This window comes from Plecotus auritus (genome assembly GCF_963455305.1).
Source record: "Plecotus auritus genome assembly, chromosome: 3".
Lineage (NCBI taxonomy): Eukaryota > Metazoa > Chordata > Mammalia > Chiroptera > Vespertilionidae > Plecotus > Plecotus auritus.
The window spans coordinates 79,133,118-79,161,114 of NC_137772.1; the positions used below are offsets into that span (position 1 = coordinate 79,133,118).

The 27,997-nt window shown below is 38.9% G+C and overlaps 1 protein-coding gene across 4 annotated transcripts in view; it reads left to right on the forward strand.

The window, feature by feature from the left end:
- The window catches only part of DIAPH3 (diaphanous related formin 3), a gene marked incomplete at its 5' end in the record, with an annotated part of 566,313 nt that overhangs the window by 295,849 nt on the left and 242,467 nt on the right, over positions 1-27,997 (forward strand). For all 4 annotated transcript variants that reach the window (XM_080660806.1, XM_080660807.1, XM_080660808.1 and 1 more), the window contains one exon: positions 19,816-20,055. In XM_080660806.1, the coding sequence (XP_080516932.1) occupies positions 19,816-20,055 (240 nt within the window). The remainder of the gene's footprint in view (positions 1-19,815; positions 20,056-27,997) is intronic.

The window sequence follows — 27,997 nt, forward strand, 5'->3', positions numbered from 1 at the left end:
TTGCATATTACTCTTTTATTAGATAGGATAGAGGCCTGGTGCATGGATGGGGACCAGCTGGTTTGCCCTGAAGGGTGTCCCGGATCAGGATGGGGGTTCCCTTGGGGTGTGGGGCGGCCTGGGTGAGGGGCCTGTGGTGGTTTGCAGGCTGGCCACGCCCCCCAGTGACCCAAGCAGAGGCCCTGGGATCTGGGACTTATTTATCTTCTACAATTGAAACTTTGTAGCCTGGAGCGGAGCCAAGCCTTCTGCTTGCTCCGTGGCGGCAGCCATTTCTGTTGGGATTTATTTATCTTCTATAATTGAAACTTTGTAGCCTTAAGCGGAGGCCAAAGCAGGCCAGGGCAGGCAGAAAGCTTGGCTTCCTCCATTGCCGGGTAAACCCAATCCTCCTGCTCTCTCTGTAGCTGCAGCCATCTTGGTTGGGTTAATTTGCATACTCGCTCCTGATTGGCTGGTGGGCATGGCTTGTGGGTGTAGTGGAGGCATGGTCAATTTGCATATTACTCTTATTAGATAGGATTGATGCTATTTTCTTTTCTTTACCAAGTATGCCTATATTGTATCCAAGTCCACATTTTATGTTTATTTAAGGGTTGGAATAAGGACTAGTAAAAGTGATTTTCTTCCTTTGGTGAAAAATTGATGTTTTGTACCACCAGCATCACCACTACCAACTCATTTGTCTTATTGTAATATTTGTCTAAATTCCTGTCTGCTAGGAAAACCAATTTCTGCATGGTTATTTATATTGGTAGTGCATTGACTCACATTTATACATTAAATAGTCATGATTTAGCATAAATATTAATATGTTTAAGAGTTCTCATAGTTTGTGGCTTTCTGCTGAAACTATGATAAGACCAGTATTCTATTGATTTTTTTAATTTATTGATGTCACATTATGTCTCTTTTCTTGTAGTAATCTATGTGGCATTACTGAAGTTTCATGCTACGGGCAAGTAGAGTCTTTCAATCCTATTTAACAACGTTTGCTTTGTAAGTAGGTCCCCTTGAAACCACTAGCCACAGTAAAGCTCTGAAATCATTCTGATGGATTGAATGCTTGTATATTCTGAAGGGATTTAGGATCCAGCAGCTTTATATTATGGGTTTCTTTGACTATCTTTATGTTTTTCCTAAGTTCTGACCGAGACTTTTTTGAAGCATTCTATATTTGGAATGAACTTAAGAAAAAAAGTTCAATTAGCTGCATGACAGACCTTTCCTTTACTGCTTAATTATCTATCTGCAATACTACTATTCTGTTCTCATTATATAGCTTTATGCATTTTTATTTTTTATTTTTCTAGATGTTTGTCTTTGGTGGGGCTATGTGTGCTGTGTTCTTAGTTTCTTACTTTTTAGTGGATTCTTATAACCCCCATTGGAACTATCTGTGTTATTGGAACCATCTGTGTTTCTGACTGCTGGCCCTAGTAATGACCTCTCTTGCAAGCTGAAGAGTACTTTTCCCACATCTTTATCCTCCTCCAAATTCAGGTTTCTACCTATCTTTCCCTAACCATGGGCCTTAACCTTTTATTAGTTATGTCCCTTGTCTGAATCCTGCCTGCAGACTTTCCACGTAGTTTCCCCATCCAGCCTGAAGTGCAGATCACAGACCTGGCCCCTCTGGCATCTTTGGACAAAGCAGTAGACATAGTTTATTACTGAAGGACAGAAGAGTTGCCTGAAAATGTAGCACAGTGATTTGATTTGCATGCTCCCGAAACACATCCACCGAATCGATGCCTTGAACTGAAGCATGAACTCAAACACTGAATGAATTTCTGAAAGGCCATTGATTTATTTTTAGAAGTCCCTGAATGAATTTTATTTGTCGTAATGTAGAAAGAGAATAAAAACTGCAAACAACCAAAACTAAGGAACACAGCGAGGTGTCATTTTTAATGGTTTTATGTTTGGAATAAATACAGAAATACCTTTGCCATTAATATTTTTACATCAGAAAGAGCAAGATTTTGTAAATATATCGGTAGGAATTAAGGTCAAGACACGACATTGGTCAATTAAGAGTATTTTGGGGAGAGTTATCTTCTAAAAATATGAGCTAGTTAGCAAGTATTACTGGAAAAGACCTTTTTATTCTTTACTACTTTTGAATAAATTAACCTACAATGTAGAGAACGTTTCCTGTCACTTTTTCTTACCTCCACTACCTCAACCCTGTGTCCTCAAAGTTTAGCACCCCATTTTTTTTCTCAGTTCAAGTTTAATAGAAACTATAAAAGATCAGAAGTGACCCCCAATACTGTGTACATCAGTTGGTACATTACCAGTTGGTCAGCTCCACAGCAAACTCGGGCCATTTCCTCCAGAGAAGAACTGGCCTCCCCGGACCTGCCAGAGGCCTGTCCTATACCACATCTAGGCTAAGCCTACTGTCTTGAGTTTTAAGGATGACAGTAGTAAAGGAAGTTTTTCCAGTGGTTGTCCACTGCCGCATGACCCGAAAATGTGCCCAGTGCGGGGCACACATCCCAAGCTTACCAGTGAGGAGCAACGCCTGGACTGTCTCCATCTCACCCACAGAGCCACCAGCAGGGCCCTCTTACACGGTGAGCCTCCTACTGAGATCTGCTGCTGCAGATAGAGTCAGAGGGGCCAACTGGCTGAATCACATCCAAGGACCTGTGTTCTGTTTTTTGTTTGCATCCCACCTCCCGCTCCGACTTTCCCTTTTACTCTATAACTGACTAATCTTCACCTGGTCCACTGATCAATCTTGAACATGTAATTAATTAACTACTTGCAAGTTTATAGGATTTAGTCATAGTGGCTCTTGAGTGTAAGTATCATGTTTATGGTGTTCTAATGATTTCTCATAATCCCTCTTTTGTTAAATGAAATTCTGGAAGTCAGGCAGGGTCAGTCGTGCCTGGAGTGCTTTTGTTTCATACTTGTTTATGAATGGCAATGGAAAGCCAACTTTAAAGTAGAATAAAATGTGGGTATTCATTTTAGAACAAGACTGTTGGGAAAAAATAAAATTTTAGGGACAGTTGTGCTGGGCCAGTCCCTCATAACTATATAGCCATTTGTATTTGCCATGTGTTGATTACCTGAGTTTCAGGCTCCATGCTTCATGTTTTGAATGCACTGCCATTTTCCACATAGCAGCTAGTGACCTCTTTTTATCAAAATAAACAAGAGCCCTGGTCAGTGTGGCTCAGTGTTTAGAGCATTAGCCGACATGTACCTGGGTCACAGGTTCGATCCCCAGCCCTGGTCAGGGCACATGTGGGAGGCAACCAATCTATGTCTTTCTGTCTCTGTCTTTCTTTTCCTCCCTCCCTCCCTCTCTCTCAAAAAATAAATGAGAATATGTCAAGTCCAAACTTAAAATATGATAGTAGTTTTCAAATTTATTTTGTGTTATAATAATAAAACCACTCCAGTTTTATTTTGATTAATGATAGCATCGTTTATCTTTTTTGTCTTTTTCCTCCTAACTTATTCTTGTTACAGGCAGCATATTAGTTGAGTGTTTTTTTTTTTTTTTTTTTAATCCAAAATGATCATCTCTGCCTCTTAACTGGAGTGTTTTGGGCATTTTCTTTTTTCTTTTGAGCTTACATTTTTTTAAAATTTTATTTTATTGTTTAAAGTATTACAAATAGTAGTACATATGTCTCCTTTTTTGTCCCCATTGACCTTCCCCCGGCCTCCCCTACCCCGCGGCACATGCCCTCACCTCCCCCCTCGCCCCCCGGTGGTTATGCTTATATGCATGCATACAAGTCCTTCAGTTGATCTCTTACCTCTCCCTCTCCCCAACCCTCATTGTGGGGTTTGAATCCTGTTGGTGCAACTTCCTCTTTCTTTTCTGGTATTGTGTTCTAAGAACTCTACCTGCTTTGGCATTTCCAGACTCCCACCAATCTCTCCTCACCTCATGGAGACTTCCTGGCTCCTCCTGGCTTTCTTCTCCAGGGGCTGCAGTTTGGAAATTCCAGACAGTAAACTGGGGCAATTGCAGGGCTCCCCTTGCTTTTTTCCCCTTTCTCAGGCACCACTGTCCCCCACTAGTTGGGTCCAATCTCTAGTTTTTCTTCATTGGGATTTTAATCTTCTACACAAACTTATTTCAGGCAGAGGGGACAATTCCAGTCCCATTGCATCCATGGCCAGAAGGGGAATTTCCCTTAGGACATTCTAATGGTTTTCAATTTAATTATAATCTGTGAAATGATCTAGTCTCTTTATCTTCAGCCTCATATTTTACCACTGTGTTCCTTGTCCACTATGTTCAGCCATGTTCATTTTTTGTTCCCACCTCAGATTTGCCATTACTCTGGCTAGTTCCTTTGCTTCAGCCCAAATGCTACTTTGTCCTGGAAGCATTCATCGTGATGGTGTCCCCTCATCACTCTCTAACTACATGACCCTGCTTACTCATAGCACTTACCCTCATCTGTTCTGTTGTTTCTCTGTCTCTTTCCCATTCTCTGTCTGCTTGCTTTACAGTGTACTCCATTTGAAGCTGCTTCTTGTCTCCTTATTTTAATATGAATCTCTATGGCCAGCCCTAGAACAATGTTTGGCACATAATAAATATTTGATACATAAAGGGATATTTATATTTATTTGCATATAACTCTAAATATAGATATTACCATTTCATAGATGAGACAACTTGTTCCCTCAGTTGGTGAATACTGTAGTTAGATGTGAATCACAGTTTTGTGTCCTTTAGAACACTTTGTGTATTTCATGTCACTTCTCAGGGTGGCAGTCATCTGGTGTTTGTTGGCTGTGGGCACCTACTTTACTCGAAGTTGCTTTTAGCAGTAGTTTCTGTATGCTTCGGAGTAATTTATTTTAATATTGAAAAATAAACTTTGAGTTATTACATACAAATTACTTAGAATATGTATGAGGGAACTTGAAATGTTCAACTTGAAATTAAGTTTTTGGAAAGTTTGTTAGTTTCTAGTTTTTCTTCATTGGGATTTTAATCTTCTACACAAACAACTAAAAAGTGGGATGTTTAAGTCCATAATAGAAATTGGAGGGGAGGACGTTGTTGTTTTGGTGTGAAAACATGCTTTTTAGTCAGACTGTCTATGTAGTATTGAAATTTTATGGCATAATCTGCTTAATTTGTTTCATTTGCGAAAACAAAACAAAACATCATTATAGTCACATACTAATTACTAGCCATGCATCATTCATTTGAAATAGAGCCTAAAGCATTTTGTAGTTATAAGCAAAAAGGTCTCTTATGATTCATCACTTTGCAAACAGCATTGTTTTAAGGTTGCTTTTTAAATCCGAGTTTAATCTAGTGCACAGGAAGCATTTTCTGTGTTCTGCAAATCTCATTAAATAGGCCTACATGCTCTCTTCTAAGACTGATTTTGAAACATGTTGGAAAAGGGGAAACTAGACTTATGGAACTAAGTTACTATAGAGTTAGGCAATTTTATCCCACTTTTGGCTTAAGGTGTAATTGTTATATATAGTGTGGGTTGTTTTATGTTTCATTCGTGAAGACATCAGTAAAGGGTCTGTAAATAACATTCTTAATAAAGTTGAATAAAATACTATAATGGGTAAAATTCTATTCAATGGGCTGTCCTCATCTATATATATAAAAGCCTAATATGCAAAGTGTCCCCTTGGGAGTTTGACTGAGAGACCAGGAGTTTGATCACTCTCTATGACGTGCGCTGACCACCACAGGGCAGCACAGAACATAGAAAGGCCCTGAGCAGAAGCCGGGGAAGGGAGGCCCCAGCTGGCAGCTGGAAGGAAGGCCCTGGTCAGCAGCTGGAAGGGCCCAATTGGCCCTGATCGCCGGCCAGGCCTAGGGAACCTACCCATGCATGAATTTTGTGCATCAGGCTTCTAGTTAACACATAAGTGAATATTTGATGAAAAATAGATTATATATAAATACCATTTACATGGTCTCAAAGCATCTCCCCATAAATTACTTATCCTATATAATAAAAGCCTAGGTGGCATCACACCCTCGCGTGATATCATCACAAGATGGCCCCCGCAAGATGGCCCTCCCAAGATGGCCTCGCACACAGTGGAGGTGGGGCCCAGTGGCCACTCCGCATGGTGAGGCCTGAGGGTCCCATGGCTCTGCGTGCTACGGAGGAGGCCGGTCCTGGCATCTCCGTCGCCTCGTGCAGAGAAGGCGGGTCCCAGCGGAGGAGGTGGGTCGTAGTAGGGGAGGGCAGTTGTGGGCGATCGAGCCGGCAGGGGAGGGCACTTGTGGGCGATTGGGCTGGCAGGGGAGGGCAGTTGTGGGCGATCGTGCTGGCAGGGGAGCAGTTAGAGGGCAATCAGGCTGACAGGCAGAAGCGATTAGGAGCAATCAGGCAGGCAGACAGGTGAGCGGTTAGGAGCCAGCAAAATTTTGTGCACCAGGCCTCTAGTTTTTTATAAAGGAAACATTAAGTTTCTTTTCATTGGAAAAACTGGTAGGTAACACCTTAACCAAATATGTAAGTGTAATATTTATATATCTTTTCATTTATAACATGTATTATGTAATATCCATATTATGTGGAAAAGAAGAGAGAATATGATAAAGCAAATGGGGCAAAATGGAAACAATTGGTTAATCTGGGTAAAGAGTAATTTTTGTATTCTTAATAAAATTTCAAATTTTTCACTTAAAGCAACATAAATAAAACTAGGCTTAAATTTAGCAAAAGCTGTGTGGACCACTAACTATGATAAAACTTGACAAACTATGGGAGATTTCTATCTTAAAACATTAGAGAAAAATGGCAAACCTCCTAAACTTCATGAATTACCAGCTTTAGGCCTGGTGAAAGTTTTCAATTGTAGCAGAGAGAGCTGGAGTTCAAGTAGAGGGTGTGGTTTCCTCAGAGATGAGGAGGCACCTGAAACAGCTGGAGTCTTCAGGGGTTTGAAGTGGAAGGGATTGTGCAGAAAGGAACACCATTCGTCCATGTGGAGATCTTAGAGGTTGGGCTGTTTGCATGCTGAACAAGATTTATCACATAGCACCTGCTACATGGCTAGAGTGGAACAGAGATACAAATAGAGGTCCAGCATTACTAGGAAGTGTTGGATTTTTCACCCTGCTAGAATAGTAAAATCTCAGCACCTTAGTAACTCAGCATTTACTAAAATAAAACAGCTGGAAAGGTTGTATGTGCTGTAGGAATTAGGACCATACCCTAAGAGAGTTCCTACGTTAGACTCACTCCAAGAAAACCTAGAATCAAGTCCTGTAAAAACCCCTCTGGGAAGAAAGTGGAGGAGCTTGGCAACACCTCTCCTTCCTACAGAGCTACATTAACTAAGGTCAAGCTCAAGCCTGTACAGTTTTAAGTGACTGATTTGCCTGCTAAAACAAGAGTAAATGTTCTTCAAAAGGAATATTACAACTCAACAGTTGTTACATTATAATATTTAATTAAAAAGTAAAGAACAATAAAATGGGAAGTGTTGTCAAAAAAAAAAAAAAAAAAGTAAAACCAGACCCAAAATGGCCCAGATTTTGGGTTTTACTTGCAGAATTTTAATGTAGATATTATTAACATGCTCAAAGAACTAAAGAAAATTGTCTTCAAGGTATTAAAGGAAAGCATGGTCTTAACTAAGGAATGTTTGCAGGAAAATTCCTAGAAACTAAAAATTTACCATATGAACGTTCTCAAACTGAAAATTTCAATAACTGAATGGAAATATTAGTGTATGGGTTTAAAAGTATATTGCAGGTAGCAGAAGAAACAATGAATTTGAAGGCAGATCTATAGAAATTATTTTCTTAAGAATGTAGGAACAAAATACTTTACTATGAACAGAATCTCAGGTACTGTTGGGTAAATACCAGACTGTCCAAAACACCTGTAACTGGGATCCCAAAAGGAGAAGAGAGTGGGATTGTGGCTGATAAAATATTTGACAAAATAATAGCTAAGAAATTCCAAGTTGAGTGAAGAACATCAACTTACTATTCAAGAAGCTCAGCAGACCCAGCCAGAGTAAATATAAAAAGAAAGCACGTTGGCACATCCTGGTCAAATTGCTGAAAGCCAAAGATGAAGAGAGAATCATAAAAGTAACTGGAGAGAGAGAAGTGGAGTACATTACATATAGGACAACAAGAATGAGATGGCTTTGCAGAGATCATGGGAAGCAGACATTAAGTGTTGAAATAATAAACATCCTATAAACTCAAAACATTTTATTTATTAGATACACTTCCAAAAACAGAGTAAATTATACTTTAAAATGATGTGAAACCTGAGAGTTTGGGGCCATCAGACCTACCCTACATGCAAAGCTAAAGTTTGTCCTGAATTTAGGTCAAAGGAAAATGATCCCTTATGGAAACTCAGATCCATAAATAGAAAATTGATCATTTAAAAAAAAATGCAGGATGGGTTTTATAGTGTATGAGAAGTACAGGGCATGATAGTAATTGCACAAATGATGGGGTACAACAATTGGAATTGTGCTGTTGTAGCTTTACACACATGAAATGAATCAGAAGGTGTGAAAGGTTAGAAGGGTGAGGCAGGAAATAAAAAACATGTACCGGTACAATGTGGCAGAATTAAGTGGAAAATAGGTAACTTCTCAATAATAATGAGACTTCAAATGCTTCTTTTCCAGTAAATTCTAGAGAAAGTGACCCCCCCAAAAAAATTAATAAATATTTTGAAAATCAAGACAGTTCTACCAACCAACTTAGAATTGATATTTGTAGAACATTTTCCATAAAAGCTGCATAATATACTTTCTTTTCAAATATGCGTATATGGAATGTTTGCTAAGGTAGACCATATAGGAACATAAAGTAAATCTCCGTAATTTTGAAAAGATTGAAATTCAGAGTAAGTTTTCTGTCTAAAAAAATTAAATTGAGCAGTAATAGAACATGTCTTTGAAAATTATGTAACACACTTTTAAGTTACTTGAGGGTCGATGAAGAAATTATTTTGAACTAAATGAAAATGAAAACATTGAAAAAGAAAACCAAATTCTTAAATTAAAATATCAGAAATCAAAGAAGGAAATTCACTACAGAAAATTAGAAACTCATATTATACACAAACATGTAAGTTAAAAAATTGTCAACAAATTATTTTTATATCAAATATTGCGACTCATTAAAAGAAGAGTATATCATGACCAAGTGGCACAGGGTTTTTTCACCTTAAAAAATGTAGTTAACCATATTATCAGAAAAAAGGGAGAAAAGTCATATCTAGATAGATGCAAAATAAAAAGGATTTGATAGAATTTTATTCATGATAAATAAAATTTTTTAGCCACTAGCAATAGAAAAAAAATGTCTTCACCCTAATAAAGGACGTCTCTGGGAAACCAGGAGCCATCCTCATACTTAATGTGAAAAAAGAAATGCTTCGTCATTTAAGATTCGAAACTAGCCAAGGATATCTCTCTCTCTCTCTCCCTCTCCCTCCCCCCGCCGCCTAACTAAACAGCAGAAATTTATTTCTCAAAGTTTTGGGGACTGAAAAGTCCAAGGTCAAGATGCTGGCTGATTCAGTTTCTGATGAAGGCCTGTTTTATGGACAGCTGTCTTCTTGCTCTGTCTTCACCTATTAGGATATCTAGTCTTATTACTTCTTTTCAGTATTATAATGCATGTTCTAACCTGTATAATAAGAAAAAGAAACAAAAGGCCTGTACACTGTAAGTCAGAAAGTAAACCATTTTTTAATGACTTGATTGTCCATGTGAATGTATAAGGAGTTTACAATAAACTTTATTGAAGTAACCAGTGAATTTAACAAGGTCACAGGATAGTCAGTATATCAGAATGAGTTCTCTTTTTTAGCAATGACATATATTGGAAAACAAAATAAAAAATAGGACTATTTACAATAGCATCAAAAAACTTAAAATACTTAGGGATACATTTCAGTAAACATGCTGATTTTCTACACTTAAAACTGTAAGATATTGCTGAGAGTAATTAAAGTTGTAAATGAGGTATTTACCATGCTCATAGAGTGGAAGACTCAGTATTGTGAAGATTTTATTTTCCTCTCAAATGATCTATAGACTCCTAATAGACATATGATACACATTCCCAATGAAAATCCCAGCGGGTTTTATTATAACAATTGACAAAAGTTACAAAAATTCATATGGCATTTGGAGGACCTAGAGTAGACAAAATCAATTTGAAAAATAACAAACTTGGAGGACTTAGACTATTGATTTGATATCAAGGGAGTAAAGTTTGGCTTAAAGATACAAAAATAAACCTTTTCTGGAAAGTTTAGAAGTAAACCCACAAGGATACCAACAAATGATTTGCAAGAAAGACATCAATGCTAGTGCATGGGAAAAAGAACTTCTTTGTATCAAATGGTGCTGCCAAACTTGATTATCCTATGGGCTAAAATGAATTTCAGCTCCTGCATCACACCCCACAGAATAACTGATGAGGGATGGAGTATAGATTTAAACATGCAAAGATAAAATATAAAGCTTCATAAATAAATCATAGCTTTAGTAAAGAGTGTTTAAAATGGCATAAACCACTTTAGAAAACAGTTTGACAATTTCTTATGAGGTTATGTATGCATTTACACTATATCTTTTTAGGTATTTAATAAAATATCCTGTATTGGTTTTCACACATGACCATAATATATGTCCACAATCTTGGTGATTTAAAACATCAGGAATGTATTCTCCTGCATTTTCTGGAGGCCAAAAGTCCTAAATCGATGTTTTGGCAGGACTGATTCCTTCTGGAGGCTCTGGGCAAGAATCTGTTGCAGGCTTGTCTCCTATCTTTGGTAGCTGCTTGCAGTTCTTGGCATTTCTTAGCTTGTAATATTACTTCAGTCTCAACCTTCTCCTTCACATCACTGCCTTCTGTTTGTTTCTCTCTCTCTACCATTTCTATTAAAGTGACATCAGTCCTGCCGAAACTGGTTTGGCTCAGTGGATAGAGCGTCCGCCTGCGGACTGAAGGTCCCGGGTTCGGTTCCGGTCAAGGGCATATACCTTGGTTGTGGGCACATCCTCAGTGGGAGGTGTGCAGGAGGCAGCTGGTCGATGTTTCTCTCTCATCGATGTTTCTAGCTCTCTATCCCTCTCCCTTCCTCTCTGTAAAATATCAATAAAATATATTTAAAAAAATAAATAAATAAAGTGACATCAGTCCTTGTATTTAGGGCTTGCCCTAAATTTAGCATAATCTGTTCTGAGATCCTTAACTTCATTTCATCTGCAAATATTCCATCCTAATATATAAAAGCCAGGGGCTGCCACAACCTAAACGACCAGACAGACGACTGAACAGCAGGCTGCATGGGGTGACCATGCCGGCAGGGGGTGCAGTAAGGGGCAACCCGGCCAGCATGGGAGCAGTTAGGGGTGACCAGGCCAGCGGGGAGGGGGCAGTTGGGGGCAACCAGGCTGGCAAGGGGGAGCAGTTGGGGGCAACCAGACCAGCAGGTTGGCAGTTAGGGGTGATCAGGCCGGCAGGCAGAGGCAGTTAGGGGTGATCAGGCAGGTAGGCAGGTGAGCAGTTAGGAGCTAGTGATCCCAGATTGTGAGAGGGATCCTGGATTGGAGAGGGTGCAGGCTGAGCTGAGGGGACTCCCCCCCCCCCAAACCGCCCATGGGCAAATTTCATGCACTGGGCCTCTAGTTTTCAAATAAGTTCACATTAGCAGGTACCTGGGGTTAGGGCTTAACATAGCATTTTTTGGAGTCCCTCTTCAACCCAACCCACTACATAGCCTCAAAGTAAAAAAGAACACCCCAAAAAACTATCAACAGGAAAGTGGATAAAGAAATTTTGGTGTGTTCTTGCAATGAAATATCATGAAATGGAAAAGGAACAAAGTACTGAATCACTCTGTGTGTATGAATCTCAAAGTCATTTTGTTGAGTGAAAGAAGCCAGACACAAAAAGTGTTTACTGTAAGTTTCATTAATATAAATTTCAAGAACGAGCAAAATGAAGTTAACAATGACAGAAATTAAAAAAAGTTGGCTTCCTATGTTGGGTGGAGACTGTCTGGAAACAGACATGAATGAATTTAAAACACCAGAATGGTTCTGAGTTTTATGCCAGCTTTTTAATTGATCAGCTATGAAAGTTTTGTGTTAGGAGTGCTAGCTAAGACTGCCAAATTAGTCTCGTGCTCTCATGCTTTACCACTTGCAGATCCTGAGTATCTGCAGAACTCACCTGGACCTCCTATGAAATCTTTCCAGAATTGATAAGCATTTGTAAACAAAAACAAAGCCATAGCTGATGTCTATTGCCAATTGTCTATTCCTTGGCTAGCTGGAGGAATATACATTTATATCCTGTTATTTCATTTATTATTACTTTTTGTATAATTCTTGGATTTACCTTGCTCCAATGCAAACCTGTAAAAAACATACCATATGTACTTTGCTTTTGTATAGTTTTTAAAAAGAATTTCAGCCTAGGAGTTTAATATCATAAGGCCACACTTATTTTTAAAACATTTTTTGTATTCTCAGCACTACCCAGCCATAAGGCACTTGAATAGGTATGTTTTTGATGCGTCTCTTGAAGTAAAATGAATGTTTCTTTTGTCTGAGAATTTTGGAAATCATAAAAATATTGGCTACCTAATGGTAACAGTTAAATATTTTTCACCTAGTTTAATTTAAAAAATTAAGTTCAAAACTTTTTCCTATGTGTCTTAATTCTGTTATTAGATCCTGTTTATTTCTCAGATGTCACATTCCTCTCTGGACCCCTTATCATTTTCTGTAGTCCTGTCTTTCACAAAGATGCATTTGTTTTTTCATACTTTCCCTGCTTATCTCTCCCACTAAGAGTGAAGAATTAGCTAATATGGAAATATAAGTGGAGAGTTGAGTGTGGAGGGGATGCCAAAAGTGTATCTGGAAAAAATATTAAAAATTCAGCAGAGCTCTAGCTGCTTTCGCCCAGTGGATAGAGGGTCGGACTGCAGACTGAAGGGTCCCAGGTTCGATTCTGGTCAAGGGCACATGCCTGGGTTGTGGGCTCAGTCCCTAGTGAGGGGAATGCAGGAGGCAGCCAATCAATGATTCTCTCTCATCAATGATGTTTCTATCTCTCTCTCCCTCTCCCTTCCTTTCTGAAATCAATAAAAATATGTTTAAAAAAAATATTCAGCAGAACAGGAGGTCGTTGGATATACCAAGGAGAAATGAAAGAAATAGGAAGTAACAGGATGCTGAGTGCTCAGCTGGGTCATCTCCATAGTGTTTTATCTGATAACTGTGGTGGGGAAATTAAAGTCCATTCTTACTTATAGGAAAACAGAGTAGAAGTAGTTTGAGTATCAGATGGTTTTTATAGATTTTAGGGTGAGAGAGAGAGAGAGAGAAAAACATCTATTGGCTGCTTCCTGCACTCCCTGCACTGGGGATTGAGCCTGCAGTCTGGGCTCGTGCCTGACCAGGAATCAAACCTGTAACTTTTTGGTGCATGGGACAATGGTCAAGCGACTGAGCCACACTGGCCAGGTCATCAGATGGTTTTTAAGTTGTGGGTATTAATTTCTACATTGTGATGTTCTAGTGTAACTATACAGTTGATTGGCTGCATGTGACCTGGAAGCAGTCATTTAACCTTCCTGAAGTGCTATTCCATTATTCCTTATAATTACATATCCACAAAGTATATAAAGTAAAGGTTTTGTCAGTCAATTAAGACTGAAGTGATTAGCTTTTTAATCAGTAGATTACTTTTAGTGGCCGAAAGTTAAATGAATGGTTAAGTAGTTTTATAACGACTTCAGGGAAGAATAATAAAGAGATGGAGCATATACTAAACTTTATTTTGAGGTGAGCATAAATAATTCTGCAGGCAGGAAGGTGGAAAAATCCAGCAAGTTTTGAATAAATTGGTTCCTGAAAATCTGTTCTTAATAAAAGAAACTGCATAAAGAGAACCAGATATGGCATTAAACATTGTTGGTATAAAAATGCCAAAATGATTTTTCTCATAGAATAATGGGTAAAATTAAAATTACATGTGAAAAAACATGAGATCGTGAAAATTATATCTCCATGGGGACTTTCTACTTTTTACCCTTGAAGACAGATGGAAAAAGTTAGATGAAATGTGCTGTAAGGGCAGTAACCATGACCCCTGTGCCTCTTGTAGCACCAAGTGGGCACCCAGTCAATACTTGTAAGTTCATTGATTGCTTAAAGGTCTTTTCATCTTGTTTTGTTCTGCTCCCACAACACATGTTGCCAACAAACAAAATTTTGAAATAAAAATTACCCTTAGGATTCTGGATTTGCTTGTTCTTTGATTTTTAGTGGTCACTGTTTTTAAGGTTGTTTCATCTGGCATGTGTCCCCTCTGGCACTGGGTGAGAGATTGCAGAAGGGCTGCTTTCTGCCTTCAAACAATACTAGGGAAATAAAAAAATTTTTTTTAACTTTTTTATGCCTTTAGATTGATATTTAAATTGTAGCTCATTATTGTTGGGTTTTGGTTCTGTGGACTTAAGATTGGTAAGATCCTATACCAATAAATTTAAAGAATACCTCTGTAAAAATGAAATTATAATTTCCTCTAACACTCTCATTATAAATATCTTAAAGTTTCTTTTAACATAACCTTTCCTTTCTTTTTTAAAAAAAATATATTTTTTATTGATTTCAGAGAAGAAGGGAGAGGGAGAGATAGAAACATCAATGATGCCAGAGAATCATTGATCAGCTGCCTCCTGCTGGCCCCCTACTGGGGATTGAGCCTGCAACCCCCACATGTGCCCTTGACAGGAATGAACCTGGGACCCTTCAGTCTGCAGGCAGACACTCTATCCACTGAGCCAAACCAGCTAGGGCCCTTCCTCTCTCCTCTCCTCTAACCCCTCTCCTCCCTTTCTTACTTCCATTACCATTGAGAGTATTATTTATATGCTACTAGAGGCCTGGTGCACGAAATTTGTGCACGGGGGGGTTGTCCCTCAGCCCAGCCTACACACTCTCCAATCTGGGACCCTTCGAGGGATGTCCAATTGCCCGTTTAGGCCCGATCTCACTGGCAGTCGAACACCCCTCTCACAATCCAGGACTGCTGGCTCCCAACCCCTTGCCTGATTGCCCCTAACCGCTTCTGCCTGCCAGCCTGATCAACCCTTAACCACTCCCCTGCCAGCCTGATCGATGCCTAACTGCTCCCCAGCCAGCCCAATTGCCCCTAACTGCCCTCCCCTGCCGGCCCAATTGCCCCCAGCTGCCCTCCCCTGCCAGCCTGGTCCCCCCCAATTGCCCTCTTCTGCAGGCCTGGTTGCCCCCAACTGTTCTCCCCTGCAGGCCCGGTCACCCCTAACTGCCCTCCTCTGCAGGCCTGATCGCCCCCAACTGCCTTCCCTTATAGGCCTGGTCCTCCCAACTGCCCTCCCCTGCTGGCCTGATGGCCCACAACTGCCCTTCCCTGCCGGCCATCTTGTGGCGGCCATCTTTGACCACATGGGGCGGCCATCTTGTTTTTTGGAGTGGTGGTCAATTTGCATATTACCCCTTTATTATATAGGATAGCTCTCCACTTTTGCATTCAGCTTAGTCTCTGTAAGTTAAAACACAGTTTTAGGTTCCTTAGCAAGCAAACAAACTGCAAACCCCCAGTGTTGATAGAATATGTGAAGTGATGATGAAACATTATTCAGGGTTTTTTAAAAAGTATTTTCCCATTTTTAAATCTATTTTTAAAATTTCATCTAAAGAAACAAACTTTGATTTGATTAATAAGAAAAGGCCCTGCTATTATTTTCATAGATCTCAAGAATTAGATCTTAGAACATTAACTTTTGTTGAGTTTGTTTTAAACAATAGGGGCAAGCATTTGGCCTATGGGGTTAAGTAGGGTAAATAGTGGACTAAAGACAGGCAGGAGCACCAGGTGATCTCTAACATTCCTTTCCAGCTCAGTAATTTCATTCACTGAAATACATTTATTTCATATCAGTCAAACACTAACTTTTCTAAATTTGGAAGAATGAGAGATATTGAAAGGTCATCTAATTTACGAGGCTTTTGGTCAAAGACCTGTTGTTTGGTTACCTTTCCTGACTTCACTTTGTCAGAGTTTTTCATGAACGCATAGCACATTGTTCTGCATTACATCATAGACTTCCTCTATCTTTTCAAGGTACCTGTCCCTAGTGCCAGGTAGACTCATTACTCATACAAATCTAGGTTATATTTTTTCTAGGAAAATTAATTACTTTATCCTGGCTGCATATGGTTAGCTTGTCAGCAGGAAAGGTATCATATAGCCATTTAAGCAGTCGTTTTTTCTCTTTGTGCACAAAGTAGTACACTAATATAGGTTAATATTAATGTATTTTGTAATACCAATGGTTTGCATGGGATATTGGAGAATTTCTTCTCATGCTTATTGCAAAGTGCTAAATACTTAAGTTCCTGATCATGCGTAAGGGCACAGACTGAAAGCAGATGCCGTGGGCTCATTGTCTACCTTGGAAGACCATAAGTGTATATACTCATGTGAGTGTTCTTTTGCACATCTTGTTATTGTAAAGGATATACTAAATGTAGTAAAGTATTATGTACAATTGCTCCAATCTTACCTAATAATAGAGAAACATGTAAATTGACCATACCTCCACTATGCCCACAGCCAATCAGAGTGAGTATGCACATTAACCCAACAAAGATGGCAGTTAATTTGCATACATACCTGGGTCCCGGGAACCTCCTCAGCACCCAGGTCACTCCCAGCCGGCCATTGGGTGGAGGCTTTAGGCTTGGGCAGGGGCCGAGACGGATCAGAGGGAAGGGGATAAAATCAATGGAAACATATCCTCAGGTGAGGATAAAAAGAAAAATGAAGAAAGAAATGTCATATTCTATGAAAGATACATCTTGAAAATGCTTAAAGAAAGTTGTCATTTTTTTCACGGTGAAGGGACTGGAGTCCATGTTAATGAAAATACCTTGGCGGCTGCGGTGACTGGCAGTGGCTGCAGCAGTGGGTTGATGGGGCTGGCAACTTCCCTTGTTAGCACGGTTGCCTCCCGCAATGGGAGGCCAGACTGCGGCTTAGGTCCGCTCCCAACAGGGAGTGGACCTAAGCCATCAAGTAGGACATCCCCTGAGGGCTCCCAGTCTGTGAGAGGGGGTAGGCAGGGCTGAGGAACCCTCCCCAGTGCACGAATTTTGTGCACTGGGCCCCTAGTATAATATGAGTATCTACCACTTACAATGTTTAAGTAAAAATAAAAATTTCAAGGAAGTAAGTATATTTGAGAGCACTTTAAGAAATGAAATGACTTTATGAGAAGTAATAATTCCTTAAGTCTACTTTGTGTACTAGACAGTCAATATCCAAACATTATGCTAATAGGACCTCTAAAATTGTCTTTCTAAAATTTTATATGACTTAAGTTTATTCTATAAAACCATGATTGGTAATGTTTCTTTTTACTTTAAAAAATGTCTTTTTTGAGCTTACTGTTTTTTACTCTCTTCTAGGGAAAAATATTTTCTCTAGATGGGAATTTGAAGACATTCTTTGAAGTCAAGAAATTTTAAGACATTCCTTTATAAATGCTTTGTAGCAGGGACTTATTATTAACTATATTAGTTGAGTTCTTGGAATCTTGCCTATATACATATAAACAAATATTTCACATGGCAAGTGCCTAGGAAAAGTACTGTTATAAATTAGACATTTATATTATTTACTATAAAACTTTTCATTCTTGGTAAGGATTTGGTCCAATTGAAGATATATTTGCAGAGGTATCTACTGAGAGCTACCTCTTTAATTGCTCAGTTCTTTTTAGATGAGTGTGCTGGATTATGTTGTTACATCATTAAAGCAGTGTCTGTATTATCTTATTGGATCTAATAAGTTTAGTCTTTTGTATGGCATATCTTATTTTAAATAACAATCACTTATATATTACTAGTAGCCCTGCACACGAATCCATGCGCCAGTAGCTCTCTAAGGGGCCTGGCTGCTCCGCGCCCACTGCCCAGAGTCTCTCCACGGCCCAGAGGCCCAAACACAGCCGGGTTCAGAATGCTTGCCTCGTCACCATGGCAACGAGGCAAGGATTCCACCAGGCCGCTCACACTGCCCACTCTCAGCGGCTGCCCCCCCCGGACTGGGGGACTCCGGCAGGGCTGAGAAGACTGGGCGCCTCCATCTTGTGGCTATGGGCACCGCCATCTTTGTGATGGAGTGACAGTTAATTTGCATATTACCCTTTTATTGGATAGGATTAGCAGATAGCTTTCTGTCTCCTTAGCAGACATCCTGTGCACCTCATGAGGCATTGTTTTTTAACCTTTTCCTTTGGATCTGTGACTGGCCAACCTAGTCCCTGTTTTAACTCTGTCAGGTTTGGTCATTATTTTTTTCCTGACCTTGCCTCAAACTGCTCTTAACGTTTGTGATAGTTGAAGTGCAAGAGTTATACTATCACTGCCCCATCAATTTGTTCTAAGTCTGAAACTCCTAATACATTTGGCCAAGGAATTCATATATAGCTTAAATGTCTTCAGCCTTTAGGTAAGTGGCTCTTCCCTTCATGTATTGTTAGAACATGGGGAATAGTTTAAGGCAAGAACTTGCTGACCCTCTTGCCCTTTTTGCATTTTTTGTTTGTTTGTTTTTTGACCCTTTCAACCGCCTACATTTCTAACATAGCAGCCCTGAGTCCCAGGCAGACCTGTGGCTTTGCACTGCTTCTGTCTCCTGTTACACCCATGTTTCCTAACCCTAACACTGCTCATTTAGGATATGTCAGGAGTCATTCTAGTTCCCGGTGTTGCTGAAGAAAGTCAATTTAGTACAAATTGGGACCTATTTATTCTCCCTGTCTAACAAGTATTGTTTGTCAGCAGTGCTTCTGAGGACAGCAATTGCTATTTGAAAAACAAACAAACAAACCTTCTTTTACACCTTTCTGAATATGTTTTAAACATGACCCAGCATGTTTCAATTTTGAACAAAAAAATGATATGAATGCTTTGTAATTTGTTGCCTCTATATCCTTATTTCATTTTTTGTTAATCCTCACCTAAGGATATTTTTTCCATTGACTTTTATTTTTTAAAATATATTTTATTGATTTTTTTACAGAGAGGAAGGGAGAGGGATAGAGAGTTAGAAACATCGATCAGCTGCCTCCTGCACACCCCCCACCGGGGATGTGCTGGTAACCAAGGTACATGCCCTTGACTGGAATTGAACCTGGGACCCTTTAGTACCCAGGCCAATGCTCTATACACCAAGCCAAACCAGTCAGAGCTCCATTAGAGAGAGTGGAAGGGAGAGGGAGAGATAGAGAGCGCACGAAACATTGATGTAAGAGAGACACTTCAATGGGTTGCTTTCTGCACTCATCCCAACGAGGGCCAGGATTGAGCCTGCAACCAAGGTATTTGCTCTTGACTGGAATTGAACCTGAGACCCTTCAGTCTGTGGGCCGACGCTCCAACCACTGAGCCAAATCAGCTAGGGCTGTTTCCTCTTTTTAAAATTTAGTTGTAAAAAATGATATGTACTTTATTGCTTGCTTAAGCTTTATCATTTAATTAAAGCTTTCTTTTCATTGAGCATCTAAATGTGTGTTGTGTCTTTTTTTTTTTTTTTTGAGGGACAATTTTGGATTCCTAAGAAAAACAAACAGGGCTTTTCTCTTTTCATGCTATCAGTTTTAGGGGACATATTGCTTCTTCGGTACTGTCATACCAATATATCATCCTAGATTACTTGCACTCTTACAGTACTAAAATATATCATGCATTTTAAAGGAAATCTGCTATTTTCTTTTCAATCAGATGAGCAATGTGAAGAGACTGCGGCCGCGGCTCAGTGCTATTCTCTTTAAGCTTCAGTTTGAAGAGCAGGTGAATAACATCAAACCTGACATCATGGCTGTCAGCACTGCCTGCGAAGAGATAAAGAAGAGCAAAAGCTTTAGCAAGTTGCTGGAACTTGTATTGCTAATGGGAAACTACATGAATGCTGGCTCCCGGAATGCTCAAACCTTCGGATTTAACCTTAGCTCTCTCTGTAAAGTGAGTTTTGTTTTGTTTTTCCTTCTTTTTAAGCACATATTTGCCTGCACACTTAGTCATAGAATGTCAGCCCTGATTACATTATTTAAATCTTTTTGTTTTAATGTCCTCGTTATCAAGAACTTGAACTGAACCATGAACCCAAACCCAGAGTGAACTAAGCTAATTTACTCAACCTCTGAACTAAATCCAAATATTAATTTTCTGTGATCTGCAAATCCAACTGAAGGATTTTGTTTAATAACAAAATTATGTTGTAAACCTATGCTTTCTCAAAGTAATGAAATGGAACATCACAATATTATTTAAACCTAGTAGTCATTCAATTCAGTTACCTCTATATATGATGGTATATATGTTGAGACTTGCTTAGAATTTCCACTAAAATTTTTACCTTTAACTATTTAAATATTTCTTTGCATTTATATTTTTGCAAGCAAACTAAAGGGAGAGAAAAGTGAAATTGTTTTATATAAGGGGAAATTATTATTCTCTAAAGGGGAATAAACATAACTCAGATTTTGAAATGTTTCTATCTAAATATAATTTTAGAGGATATGGAAATTGAGTAAGTTTAGAGATTTTTTTTTCTGCTGGATTCAATGTTTTATGTAACAGAGCTCTTTCCTAAATAATGGGCCACAGTAATAGTGCGTTATTGATCTGCTTATAACAAATTCTTCTCAGTTACACATCACAAGAAAAGCTTTCTCTTGTTCTTGACCTGGTAACATCTACCCTCCCTGACTAAGGAATTTGATTATTGCTTTTGCCAGTTAGGAAGGAAAGGTGAAAAACAAGTTCGGCTTTAGCTATGGGTTTGCTGAATAGTTAATCTCTTGGTACTTTTGTGACTTCTTACATGAGTTCCAACCTAAACCTCCCAATAGTATTGTTGCAGAAGACCAAAGAAAACCAAGGACGCTTCTGAGAAAAAAGGAGGGACACTGTTTAATACGCCAGCGGACTCAGGGAACAGCCTTCCAAATCTGAGTGAAGGAACATGCATGGGGCTTTCCTTTATAGCTCCCTCCCTGTGATCTTTGTCCCACAAACATGGATTATGCTTCCGGTCCTTTTCGCAGGCCTTGCAAAAAGGCCCCCAGGTGTTGGGGATCTCCAGGCCATATCTGATGGTCTGGCCTGGAGCTAGCGTTAATAACCCTCCCTCCGGGGCAGTGCACTGTTCACAGTAACAGGTTCTGCAAGACCAGTATCTGGGAAGGAGAGAGGGACTTAATTGTAGGTTATCAGGAATGAACACTGAGCTTGCTGGTTTGGATTCAGATCACTAGCCCTGAATAACAGGGTTACATTAGAATTAGCCCTTTCTAGCCTTCTCAGTATCAGCGCCTTGTGAGCTCTTCCCCTCTCCCATCTTTTTATTTTCCTCTCCTTGCTTTCTTAGCCTTATGTCTTCTGTTCAGATCTGTAGCATGGATGATGTAATTCACAACACATGTATTGAAGGCTGCACATTTATAGAGTGCCAAGTGCTTGACCTGATCATCTCATTTAGTGTTTGTGATTAATATTTACTTAGCATGTGTGAAAGTTATATTTTTCATATTTAACCCATTAAGTGTGATTAAAAATTTTAATGGAGCTTATGTACAATAAAGTTAAGGCAGCAGAGTTGAGAGAGCCCAGCTCTGCTAAGGGAGGCCAGATAAATATTCAGATAGGAATACTAGTAGGAATCTGAGCTGGATCTGGAAGAGTGGATGTCCCCTGAGAGGAAAAAGCATTCTAAGCAAGAATCAGCAGTTTGTATAAAAGCCTCTATCATGGCATGTGTGAGTACACAGAGTGATCCTATACACTTGGAGCCTAAATGGGAGAGGAGTGGAGAAAATGGAAATTAGATAGTAAATTCGCCTAAATGGTGAAAAGCCTGAAATGCCACACCTTATGGTGAAGTTTTTATGGAGACTATTAACATAAAAAAAACACATTGAAACCTGTAACGAATTTTTATGAGTTTATTTGAGCCAAACTGTGGACATATGCCAGGAAGCAGAACCTCAAGGAATCGAGATAATGCTCTGGAGAATGGCGGGTTACGTTTGTATTTATACATTACCATCAAAGGAGGGACATAGGTGGGTTACAGGAAATTCATTGGTGATAGATTAAGGAGGTGGGATAAAGCAAAGCTGGGAAAACCCCTGGGATTGGATAAAAAGTGAAATGATGGACACATAGTTAGGTGGGTGCAGGAACAATTAACATGATAATGAAGGAATTTGTGGTATCTGTCCTGGTGACCACCACATTTGGTTGTGCCCCAGGGGCTCCAGAAAAAGGGAAGTTACTAGTTACCCAGACATTTCAAGGGTATGTTATCATAGATGCAAAAAGACAGATAGGGTCAGTTAAGGTAAAGGTTGACATTGTCAGTGAAGATACTGGCCTAGGATGTAACTGCCCACCATAACTGCATTTAGTTAAAGTTTAATTTCAGACCATCCTTTGTGGTTACTTTAGGTCTCTTGAGTTTGCAAGACTGTCATGCAGGCCTCCCCTGAGCTTGTCAGGTCAGCATGTGGCCCCTTTCGTCCACAAGACATTATTTCTGTAAGGCAGTGATGTTATCAGATATCTTGTAGGAAGATAATTTCAATAGCAGTATGAAAAAAGTACTGTCAGTGCAGTCACTATTTGCCAAAAGTGTCTATTTAAATTTAAATTAAGCCTGGTTAGTGTGGCTCAGTTGAGTGTTGACCCTTAAACAAAGAGGTTGCTGGTTCCATTCAGGTCAGGGCACATGCCCGAGTTGCCAGCTTGAACCTCAGTAGGAGTCAGCCACTCCATGCTTCTCTCATCAGTGTTTCTATTTCTCTACCCCTTTCCCTTCTCTCTCTAAAATCATTACATTTAAATTAATTAAAATTCAAATAAAATTAAATATTTAATTCCTCACTCACACTTGCCATGTTTCAAGTGAATCAGTATCCATACATGCTGGCAGCAAAAATACAGCACATTTCTACCATGGCAGAAAGTTCTACTGGACAGCACTGGTTGCAGGGGTGGGCAAACTTTTTGACTTGAGGGCCACAATGGGTTCTTAAACTGGACCGGAGGGCCGGAACAAAAGCATGGATGAAGTGTTTGTATAAACTAATATAAATTCAAAGTAAAGGAGCCGAGGGGAGAGCAAGAGAACCTTATAGAACAGCCGGATCCGGCCCGCGGGCCGTAGTTTGCCCAAGGCTGGGTTAGAGGGTGACTGTGGGAGAGACTAGGTCATTGACAGCATGTGATCTAGGAGCGTGTCAGAGAAAATGTAGCTGAGCAGATAGAGAGGCAGGGCAATGTGAGATGAAGGAAAAAGGGGGAGGGTCAAAGATAACTCCAAAGATACTGATAAGTTTGAAGTGGTTGCTTAAAAAAGAATGAGTTGTGCCAAAACCGGTTTGGCTCAGTGGATAGAGCGTCAGCCTGCGGACTGAAAGGTCCCAGGTTCGATTCCGGTCAAGGACACGTAACTTGGTTGCAGGCACATCCCCAGTAGGAGGTGTGCAAGAGGCAGCTGATCGATGTTTCTAACTCTCTATCCCTCTTCCTTCCTCTCTGTAAAAAATCAATAAAATATATTTAAAAAAAAAAGAATGAGTTGAGGTTGTTTTTGGTGTTTCCTTCCCCTTGTTTACCTCAGTGTCTTAAAGGGCATCTCATTCATGTGCCTTATTCAGTTATGTAGTCCAGTACATAATAGTCATTGTGCTTTGAGATGATGGTAGACCCAGCTAAAGTAGTAATAGAGAGTTTTTAGGTAGAATGGGACAGGGAATGGAGGAGGAGCGTACACATTTAAGGAACATCTAGGGAATTGTCAGGAAGTGGGAATTATGAACTTGGCGGCTAAAGGACAAAGAGGGAAGCTGTGCTGCCAGTTTCTGGGGAAGCATAGGAAGAAAAAACAGGATAAAGAGCAAGGTTGGGGAGAAGTTCACAACTACAAGAGATTGTTTCATGGTGCTAAGTGTCTGTTTCTCTTTAGATTTTGCATCTCAAAACTACAGCCAACTCACAGAGTTGACCACATACCCTCCCTTCCTGCTTCCTCAAAAGAAAGTTGTCCAGGAGAGTTTAGGTCTGATAAATGAGGTGGAATAGCCTAATACAGTACTTGGAACACAGTAAATATTCAATAAATATTGGTTGAATGAATGACAGTACAGTAGACACAGTTTTGTATCTTAGTTGTTATGTAGTTGAAAATAGACATCTCTCATGTTGAGATATAGTCATTGATGCCTCCTAATTTTAAAATCTTCTACAAATGCAATGCATGCTGTTACTATTTTACTATAGTCATTCTACAAACTGGCTAATCTGTCTCCATATAATAGAGTTGACTGTATTTCTAGGCAGTGAGATTGGATATTTTAATCATCCCTCTTAGAAGATTTCTATAGTGTAAGAAACAAAATAAATACTAGAACTTCATACTTTTTATTAGCCTACACGTCAAATTGAAAGCATATATTAAACAAGATAATATCGCATCATCTTGTGTTTATTTTTAATCAGAACTAGCAGCTTGATCTTTTGACAATTATGATTGAATTTTCACACTGAGTATAAAGCATTGGGTTTGATCATAAGCCCCTGCACAAGGAATTCCAAATTTACTTGAAAGTTGAATGACAGGATTATATTTTAATCTGTTAAAACATGCTGGGTAATCCTGTGACATATAATATTCTATATCCAAAATTTTTACTTATAAATGTCCTATGTACATTTAGCTCATGTCTGAAAAGTGCATGAAAATTTGTATTAAATTATTAACTTTGCGCAGGTTAGAATAATTACATAAATTTTGAATTCCATATACATTGTATTTTATTTTGAAATCTATATTATATCTTTGTATACACTTGTAAATGAGATGACTAACTAAAATAACTCGAGTTTAAAGAGAGAAAGGGGTTTTTCTATTTTTTTCCCAAAGATTAGATATGGCTATGATAAATAAATATAAAAGCGAAAAATTAGATATAAGGTAAACAATAAACTAGAATCTGTTATTAAGATGTAAATAAAAATTAAAGTAGATGCATGGGTTCGAGGCTTTCTTTTGGTAAAAATAAAGTGCAAACATGGTGATGAAATGTTTCATAATCGAAAAATAGTAAATAATGGTTTCTCTGATTAGCCAAAGCTGGACTTGATTAGAAATTTTGCATGTGTATTGTTTTAAAGGAAAAATGTGGTGTGGAGCTATGTTCTTACAAATCATAAGATAAGAGAAAAAAATCCATTACAATTATTTCCCTAATCTCTCTCCCCCTTTCTAGTCCTCTACAAATATGTATTAAGGGCCTGTTAGGGCTTGATACTCCAAGAGAACCCTCATAGTAAATGAGATACAAATGTGGTCTTTAATTGTAGTAATGCTACTTTTATTTTAAGTAAAATGGAATAAGTACCTTGCTTTCTGATGGCATGGCTTTTCAAATGGATTCACCTTAGACTTGTATTTTAGGACAATGAATGGACTACTTGTCATTCATGAAATTCCTCGAAAGATATGACTAGACCTTAGATAAAAACTGAATAATAGATAAAATGAGGTTATATTCTTTATTTTTTTAGGAGCTTTATTGATTAAATGCAAATATATGTTCTTAGAAATTTCATCAACAAATGGTAGGTGCTTGCTTGGTAACTAAGGTGCCTACCTAGAAAAAAGTTATATGTGGTTTGTGTTGAAGATTGTTCTCTAAAAAACCTGTTGGTAGGGCCCTAACCAGTTTGGCTCAGTGGATAGAGCATCAGCCTGCGGAGTGAAGGGTCCCAGGTTCGATTCGGTCAAGGGCATGTACCTTGATTTCGGGCACATCCCCAGTAGGGGGTGTGCAGGAGGCAGCAGATTGATGTTTCTCTCTCATCGATGTTTAGAAACTCTCTATCCCTCTCCTTTCCTCTCTGTAAAAAAAAATCAATAAAATATATTAAAAAACAAAAACAAAAAACCTGTTGATAGGGCCAAGGTCTTTTTCCCCCAGGTAGATCTAGCTAGCAAAAGAATAAGTTGACCCAACCATCAAACGTGAACACCATATTAAAATATATGAGATGATTTTAACTTGTAAATATAAAAACTTATGTTATCAATCCACATGCAGTAAATATAACATGTGTTTAGTAATGTTTACTAATGTCTAATGAGGGGTATGATTTCTGAATAACAAATCATCTCAGAGAATACAACTGAATTATGTAGCTATAAAAGGTAGCACTTTGTTCTAGGTAATTAGACTAACTTTTTATATTAGAATAGTAGATATAAATTTTGGAAGAGTGTACCAACTGTAATAACTAATTTTTATCAGTATTTGTGCTGTTATTTATGGAAAAAATTGCCAAAACAAGTAACCATTGATTCTGCTATAAATTTATCCATAGTATAAATTTAAGAGAATTTCTATCCTCTTTGGGAATAGAACATGTGCTCATTTATCTCAGAGAGAACGTATCAAAGGGTACACAGTTTGGGCTGTAGGGTAGGACTTAGGTGCTACGGGTGTGAATGTGTGGCATGGAAGATTGATTTTTGTCTTTCGTTTAATTTTATCTTCTCTAGTATATACAGATTTTATCTGATCTTCTACATATTCCTTTTACAAGTACAGGTCACAATTGAATAACTTCACCAAAATTGGGGTGGGGAACTTGTTTCTCCCCCCTTTTTTAATGCCTCCACCAACTCTAGTGATTTCTTGAAGTTGTGAACAGCTCCTCTTTTCGGACCCTGACTCTGAACCCGGAGTGCCCTTTAAGAAATACTCATATATCAGACCCATATCAGATTAGCATGTATTAATGTACATCCTGGCACTTTTTAGAAAAAGGTCCCCAGGTGATTTTAATGCACAGACTGAACTGAGAATCACTTTATTTGTCTTCTGCCCTACTTCCTTTTCCCAGCATACAAGATCCTTGGTTGGTTGTCTGGAACCAACCAACAAACATAAACAAGTAAAACCTAACCAACACAAAAATAAAACAAAAAAGAAACAACTCTACTTCTTCACTTTAGGATGAGTGGTGAAAATATTTCCAAAAACTGCTGCTTCTCTTTATTGCCAAGCTGCGGACTGTCCTGGGGCAGGAGGAGTGAAGGGAATATGAATTTCAGACACACAGTGGAACTGGAATAAGTTGATGGCCAGTGTCCTGAGTTACTTTGCAGGGTTCTGCCTTGTACAAGTAAAGTTTCATCAAAGGATGCACAGTCCTGGGGTTGTGGGGCAAATACAGGAGACAAATACATTTACCTGTTACAGGTAGTTTGTATTTTGCCTAACTGTACAGTCACACAGGTTAATATTGTGAATCATTTTTTTTGTGAAATTTTGATTTCTTGTATGTCACCTTTTTCTTTACTCTATGAAATTAGTTTTAAGAAAGTTCTCTGCCGAACAAATCCATTGTTCCATCTGCAGTCTGTATTTTAAAAAACTTGAGAAAAATTTTTATTTCTTATCACATTGGCAAAATCACACTAGTAAATTTTGGCACCCTTTGAAAGTAAAGCAGTTTTTGGCCAAAGACTTGCAGATAACAAATGCCATTCTTATTTTACATTCAGCCAATTAAATCAATGAAATACTGACTTGCAAAGCAATGTGAAACTATTTAGAACTCTTAAACCCTTTGACTCATTCATTAACACATTAAATGTATAGCATTTTCCAAGAAACATTTAATTGGCTTTACTAACTAGTGTTTAATGTGTGTGTGTGTGTGTGTGTGTGTGTGTGTGTGTGTGTGTGTTAGAGGCCCATTGCATGAAATTTATGCATGGGAGGGGGGCGGTCAGGATCGGGCCTAAATCGGGAGTCGGACATCCCTCTCACAATCTGGGACCACTGGCTTCTAACTGCTCACCTACCTGCCTGCCTGCCTGATCGCCCCTAACTGCCCC